Source organism: Petaurus breviceps, unplaced genomic scaffold (genome assembly GCF_028583685.1).
Source record: "Petaurus breviceps papuanus isolate PSGF00001 unplaced genomic scaffold, PetGlider_PUasm1.0 103, whole genome shotgun sequence".
NCBI classification, from domain to species: domain Eukaryota; kingdom Metazoa; phylum Chordata; class Mammalia; order Diprotodontia; family Petauridae; genus Petaurus; species Petaurus breviceps.
In genome coordinates, this window is record NW_027185588.1 from 4,963,397 (window position 1) to 4,971,216 (window position 7,820).

The window sequence follows — 7,820 nt, forward strand, 5'->3', positions numbered from 1 at the left end:
CCCCCTCCCAGCCATATGTTTCTCTCTCTCCCTCTCCCCATCCTCTAATTCTTCTCTCTTCTCCCTCTCTCTCTCCCACCAATGCAGATCACACTTGCCATGTAATCTAATTGCCTGGGGCCCCTGGAGGTTAAGTGCTTTTCCTGGGGTCACACAGCCAGAATGTATCAGAGACAGGGTTTGACTCCAGATCATTCTGAGGCTGAGGTATACAAGCCCAGAGGATAAATGGGGCTAAATGAGGAATCTTCTGATCCTTCATTAGATGTGCAGAGCCATAGCTGGGAATGAATGCTTATGTGGAAGAAAGTGCCACAAACCTCTTTCAGACTAAGTGGCATTAAAGGTTGGTCATTTGGGGTGGGCTTGCTATTGTCCTGTGGATGGGGGGGGACAGAAACTCCAGGACACTGGTGGGAGGGGAGACTGAGGGAGAGGGGCACACAGGACCACACATGCTGCCATCCCTCTTTAGCTCCCTGGGACAAACCCTAGCTGGCACACCCTCAGTATGGCTCTCAGAGTGTCCTTCTGTAAAGTTCCTTTAAATGCCTTCTCTGGGATGTGCCCACTGCTAGACCAGGAAAGAAGCTGTAATCACCTTCCAAGCATCCACAACTCTGTCTGTCTTAAGCAAACTTCCCGAGTCATCTTCCTAATGCCTTCTCCAATTACCTCATTCTTCTACTCAAACGAGCCTCAGTGCCTCCTCTTTACTTTTTAAATCAAGTATTAACCTCTAAATCTGGCATTCAAGGCCCTCCACAATTTGGAACCAAATGACCTTTATCTTAAACTCTTCAGAATCCTCATTGTTGTCATGGAAGGCACCTTTTAAAGTCATCCAATCACACACACATACACACACACACACACACAATGCACACACATCATTTTGCAATTCAGAAAACTGAGGCCTGGAGAGACTGACTTTTCTCAGGTCACAGGGGTAGCAAGTAAGAGAGCCAGGATCTGAACCCAGGTCCTGTGACTCTAAACCCTTCTGTTCTTTCCATTGCTCCACATTTTCTTCTCGTGCTCTGTATTCTAGCCAGACTGCAGCGTTCTTCCTATACCCCATTCCTTTCCTGCCCTCTCCTCTCCATGTTCTCACACTTACTCCATGTCTGAAATGTCTCCTTCCTATCAAAATCTCTCCCTTCCCTGGAGACCCAATTGTGCCACAGAACATAACTAGGGAGGGACCATCAGAGCTCTGGCCCAGGGCGCCAGTACCTTGTTCAGCACATTCCCTTCTCCCTGGCCTCAGCGGCTTGATCCTGCCCTCTAGTGGCAGTTTCCATTCGGGGTTCATCTCCCCCTCCCTACAACTAGGGAATTTAGATGGTGCAAGTGAGAGGGCCTTGAGCCACCTCCCTCCTTTTCCTGGTCTCATCCACCACAAGGGGTTAAGTGTGCACACATGCATGTGCACTAGCATTGGGTCAGAAAGTGCTTCTTCCCCCTAGGCTCCCCCTTGTATCCCCCCCATTGCTTCTATTAGCCTCAGACACAAACATTGCCAGTAGTGGTTTTGCTCAGGAATCAGTTTCCTCCAACAATATTTCTTCCTCACCCCCAAGTAAGGTGAGCCTCCCTCTTTAAATTTCTTCTAGCACTTTGTCCAGGCTTCTCAAAATCATTGCTAATATTTCTATAGCCCTTTAAGGTCATCTTGATAAATACCTTGTGAGGTGGGTGCTATCTCCACCTTACAGATGAGAAATGTAAAGCTGGAAGAGGTCAAGTGACTTGTCCAGGGTCACACAGCTAGTAAGTCTCTAAGACAGAATTTAGTCCAGGTCTTTCTAACTTCAGGTCTCATGCTTTATCCACTATATCACTTAGCCTACTCACTTGCTCTTATTTCACTCTCATATAAAGGTCGTGGTCTGTCTATTAGAATGAACACTCCTTGAAAGCAAGGATTGTGTGCCATTTGTCTATCTTTTGCATAGTCCCATGTGATATATCAGTTTATAAATATTTGTTAGTTGCATGGATTAATAGGTGGGCAGATAGATGATTGATAGACAGACAGACAGATAGACAGACAAATATGCATGGATCAACAGATGGATGGATGGATGGATGGATGGATGGATGGATGGATGGATGAATGGATGGATGGATGGATGGATGGACAGCTCAAGGAAGGAAGATAGCAATCAGAATAAATTGGGGGGGGGGAGCATGAGTTGATAGGGATCTTACTGATATGGGCCAAGGGTATGGATAGTAGAAATGTCTAAGCTTTATGTGTAACCAGAAGGGATGGTGAGAGAATAAGTACCAGACGTAGAAGGAAGGCATTAATGGGAAGTCTGGACCTGAAAGCATTATGTGCACTATAGTGTTAAAGGGGAATGCCAGCGGTCCAGGGTCTTAGGAATCACATGCGGGCATCACGACCACACCAGGGGAGGTGGTTTGTTCGGATCCATTCTCCCAGGCTCATAGGTCTAGAGCTGAAAGAGGCCTCAGAGGTCATCTAGCTCATCCCTTTAATTTTGCAGAACTGAGACCCAGAACTACAAAGTTCCCAAGGTCACACCTAGGCAGGAAGCATCAACAGTGAGATGTAAAGTCTGCCTCCCTCACCTGGAGTATTGCGTGAGGTGCAGGATGTCACATTTTAGGGAGGACAAGGGTGGGTGATCCCCCCGACCTGGGACACAAGGGGAGGAAAGAGAAAAAAGAGACCTGCTTCCTTGGGAACAGGAGGCCGGGGACAAGCTCTTGCTTGGTTGGACCCAGGAGAGGTGGAAGAAAACAAAAATTTGGGAGTGAGACTGAAGGCTTTTCAGGGTGGGAAGGGGCTGGACAGTGAGTTGGGGTCTGAGGACTCTCTAAGTGAGACTTGTTTCATAAACAAGACACAGCCAAGGTTTCCTCCAGATCCCGGGCAAGTCTGGTCTCTAATCCGTCCTTGTGCTAGGAGGTCACTAGGCTCTTTGCCCTTAAGGCCGCTGTTGCTGCCAGAGGATGCAGAGAGTGAAAGGGGATGGGGAGATGCTTCCAAACCTGGAGGCTTCAGGAAGGACTATTGATCATAGCTCTACCAGAAGGGACCTCAGAGGCCATGTAGCCCAGTACTCTAACTATACAGATGAGGACAGTGAGGCCAGGAAGTTTAAGTTATTGTCTCCAGGTCAATCAAGTGATAAGTGAGAGATCTTCTACATCCTTGGTCTATGGCAGTGGAAGGGACAGGGCTAGGACACAGACTGAACCTACTTCCTCATTAGTGGGGCAAAAATCTGTGTACACAAAACCTCTGACTAATGCCCACCAAGGAACAATCACAGTAGCTGATAGCTGGAAAGGATCTTAGAGGTCATCTAGACCAAGCTCAACATGAGCAAGGATCCTCTTTCCAACATTCCCGACGGCCTTTGCTTGAAGACCTCTGGTGAGAGGGAGAGGACCCACAACCACAAGAGGCAACCACTTTGTACTAATTGCTACAAAGCTTTTCAATAGATCCTCTAATTGCTCCTTATGCTACCCATGGGGGTTAGGCAGAAGAAACCTAATCCTCTTTCCACTGAGAACTTCCCTGCCTTCTCCCCCACCAGGCTTCCCTTATCCAGGCTAAAGGTCACTAGTTCTTCAACCAATCATGATAGGACATGAACTCCATGCCCATCATCTCCCAGTTACCTTCCTCTGGATATGCCTCAGTTTGTCAGCTTCCTAAAACATGGTGCATAGCAATGCACACAATACTCCTGAAGTGGTCTAAGCAGGGCAAAGCCCAGCAAATTTATCATCTCCTTAATGTGATGTGATGCTTCCCTTATTTAAGTCTAAATCATATTTGCTTTTTTAGGCATTCCCATTGTTCCTGCATGAGGAATTTGTAATCCAAAAGAAATTCCAAGTTCTTTCCAGAGATACTGCTGCTACTTTTTTCAAACTGATTTTAAAAAAAAGTTCTAATGCATGACTTTACACTTATCTCCATTAAATTTTATCTTAATCAGTTCAACCCATCCTGTCTCTGTCTTCCAATGTTTTGGCTATTCCCCCCTTCCTGGTTTGTAACTTTTGCAAATTTGATGAGGAATGCTCTCTATGACTTTTAGTAGCTAATAAAAATGTATTTAAATAGCACAGGGCCAAGCACAGATTCCTGGCAATTCTACTGGGGATCTGCTTCCAAGTTGACACTGAACAATCAACCCTCTTTGGGCCTGGTTGCTTTTGAATCTGGCCATCTATATGATCATCTATGATCAGCTATGGACACTGGATAGACTGCTGAGCCTCGAGTTAGGAAGACTTGAATTCAAATCTGGTATACTAGCTTTTCGACCCCGGGCAAGTCACTTAACCTTGTTTGCCTCAATTTTCTCGTCTGTAAAATGATCTAGAGAAGAAAATGGCAAACCATTCCAGTATCTTTGCCAAGAAAGCCTCGAATGGGGCCAGTGAAGAGTAGGACATGACTTAAAAATGACTGAACAACAAAAAATTATCATCTAGACATCTCTCCATCTTGCCCAAAGGATAGCATGGGGCATGTCATCAAATGTTTTTTCTAATATGTGTGTAAACTTTTATCCTTAGCCCTCCCCTGATCTACCAGGGTTAATAAGACTGTCGAAGAAGGAAATAAAGTTAGTTTGGCACGACCTGCTCTTGATGAAGCCATACTAGGGTCTTTGTGATCACAGCTTCCTTTTCTAAACTATGACTAATGATCCCATTAATATTGTGTTCAAGAATGTTGCCAGGAATTAAAGTCAGGTTCAGTTTTCAGACTCTATTCTCTTCTTTTAAAAACAGTGGTAATTTTCTTCATTTCTGTGGTAAAGCTCCCATCTTTCATGATTCTTGTTTTTCTTCACAATTTTTCAAAGATCGCTGATGGGAGCACATCAATTACATCTAGTTCTTTCAGTATCCTAGGATGTAGTTTTCTGATGAAAACCTACTTATCATGGCTACCAATCCCTTTTTAGCCATTTTATCCTGTCCTATCCAGACCAAAGACGATTCCTGTTGGCAGTAAAAAAAGGTGAAAAAAGCACAGTTGAGGTGCTCTGCTGTCTCTCTCATCTGTCATATTTGACATATTTGTCCCATCCACTACAAACAGTGCTCCTATCCATTCTTTGAGCCTTCTCTTTTTCTCTAAAATATCTAAGTATTCCATGTCATTCCTAATAAACCTTCCTTGGCAGCCTCCATGCATTTAGAGATTTAGCACCTCTGACACTTCATATATTGTCACACCATGGTTTTTTTAAATTTGCATTCATCCTCAAATACACCTATTTTTGTTTCCATCTTCCCTATAGTCTTTTTTAAAATATCTTTTAAAATTCTAGTTGATGAGCTCCCTGTCTATCCAAATTGTTCTTTCCATTTTCTTCCTCATCATAATTGTATGTCTAGAATTTTATACTTGAGAGCTTGTTATTCCTCCTGAACTGGCTTCCCCCCATAGATTTTTAAGCCATGAGATTTCCTTCCTCTGAACCTTTTGAAATACACTGTCCAAAAGATAGGGTGCATGTCAAACTATTCCTAGTTCTTCTCCCCACAAGCACAAATACTAAGGTGGAAAGACTACCTCCCCCTGTCCCAAGGTGGCCATCATTTCCACTCTAGCATCTAATTCTTCCTTCTTGGTAAGAATAAAATACACAACAGTAGGTTCCTCTCAAAGATTCTTCTAGCTAAAAGGCCAGTAGGACAAATAAAGAAATTATTAGCTGTTATGCTTGGGATAGAGAAGAGCTCCAGTGGATATCTATATGATTGAAGCTCACATATTATATTATGCCTGTCTACCAGGCACATAATTCATTCTCTTCTACATCTCTTTGTTTTCTCTTTCTGCTCAAGTAGTCTGTAGTGTACTGTGATGATATTTCTGTTTCTGTCTTCATTGGTCTTCACCCAAAAGTTCTCCACCATACTTCTGCCCTTTGGTTCCTGGATTTCCTAATGATAGCACAGCTATGATTGCTGCCAAATGCAACATAAAAAATGCACTTAGTTCATTAAGGAAGGTCCAATAGCAATGGAGCTGTGGACCCAGCTAAAGACTTCTAGACTTGTGACGGCCTCTCAAAGTCTTGGATAAGGCATGGAAAGATATTCTTTTAGGTAATGGAAGTAGGGTCGTTGGATATCATTTTCTCAGTCATAAACCATCTTTTATAAAGACCAAATAAGTCATACATTCAACAAATATCCACTATCTATAGCTTATAGAGAGTTATACTTAAGACTGGGAGAAATACACAGTACAAAGTTTGGATAAGACAAAACTTCATCACCCTCAGAGTCTAGTAAGAGAATCAGACAGACACAGAGGGCACTTAATACTCTATTACATGTTAAAAGAGGTGCTAAGCAAAGACCCAATGGAATGGCTATTATGACCTGGGGCTCATGGTCCAGGGGAGGGGAATCAGAGAAAGCTTCCTGGAGAATGTTTGTGTTTGAGGGAGAGTTTCAAGGCTGGGTAGGAATTCAGCACCTGAAGTAAATGAATGAGGACATACTAGATCTAGGGATCAGCATAAAGAGAAGCACAGAGTAGAAAGAGAACATGCAATGTGTGAGTAGGTCAGAGAGTAGTCCAGTTTGACTGGAGCTTAGAGTGACTGGAGGTGAGTATTACGAAAGCTGAAAAGGTACATAGTGTTAGATTAATTTGAAAGGTCTTGAATGCCATACAAGAACACGTGGACTTTATTCAATAGGAAAGCACTAGAGAGATTTAAGCAGAAAAGAAACGTGAGCAAATCTGTACCTAAGTATCCTATTCACATGAATTCATGTCCTGTCTCTGAGCTAATATATGCCCTCTTCCCCTCTGTTTTTTCTCCACTTCAGACATCTATAAGTGATGAAAGTCAAAGATTAGTCAATAAGAAACTTGGATGAGTAGCATGGCCACAGCAGCCTACCTTGTCCTGGATGTCTTTCTGAAGTGCTTTGTATTCTGGGGATGTAGGGTCAGGGTTGGTAAGGTCGTGGTTGAGGATCTTGAAATGAAACTGGTATTCCCCTTGTCCAGGGGTGCTCTGGGATGAATAACCTAGAGTTAGAGTGGAGGGAGGAACAGTTCATAGCATTATTAGACTCAAAGCAGGAATGAGCTTTAGTCAGTTCTCATTTTACAGTTGAAGAAACTGAGGCCAATGGGGAAAGGGAACTTTCCCAGATCACGCCTCTAGTGTCAGAATTAGGACTTGAACTTGGGTCCTCTGAGTCCAAATCTACACTCTCCCTTTCAGCATGTTTTCTTCTGGAAGTTGTGACCTGAGATAGGGACCCCACAAAACTACACAGGCAAGCTGGGATTGAAGAGAGGATAGTAAGCCAGCCATGCTGGAAATGAACATCAGAGATGAGGTTCTATTTTTATGGTTTTGCTTTAAAACTTTTTTCAAGTCTTCTTGATGTCTTTTTGTTTTTATGTTATATTCATTTCCAAATATAGCCTTTCCCTCCCCTAACCTGAGAGTCTCCTTTGTATTGAAGGTTTTTAAAAATCAGTTTAACAAAACCAACGAAGATTGTGACCTCATCTGACAGCATATTCAGCATTCCCCCCTCTCAATTCTTCTCTGGGCCAACACTTGATTGTTATTACTTTATACAGGAGAGTTTGGGTTTGTGATTCCTTCCAATTACATTGCTGCAGCCTCTGTGTATATTGTTTCCCTGGTTCAGCTTACTCACTGTCCATCTGTTTCATACATCTTCCCATATGTCTCTGAGTCCTTCTTATGGATCACAACTTACCTGCCTCCCCATCTTACAAGCAAGTATCCTTCAGCAGATTCCAAGAGAGT

General features: G+C 43.3%; 1 protein-coding gene across 1 annotated transcript in view; it reads right to left on the reverse strand.

Moving 5' to 3' along the window:
* The window catches only part of LOC138176190 (mucin-16-like), a 101,531-nt gene that overhangs the window by 8,304 nt on the left and 85,407 nt on the right, over positions 1-7,820 (reverse strand). The window contains exon 36 of the mRNA XM_069106965.1: positions 6,930-7,046. Coding sequence (XP_068963066.1) covers positions 6,930-7,046 — 117 coding nt within the window. The remainder of the gene's footprint in view (positions 1-6,929; positions 7,047-7,820) is intronic.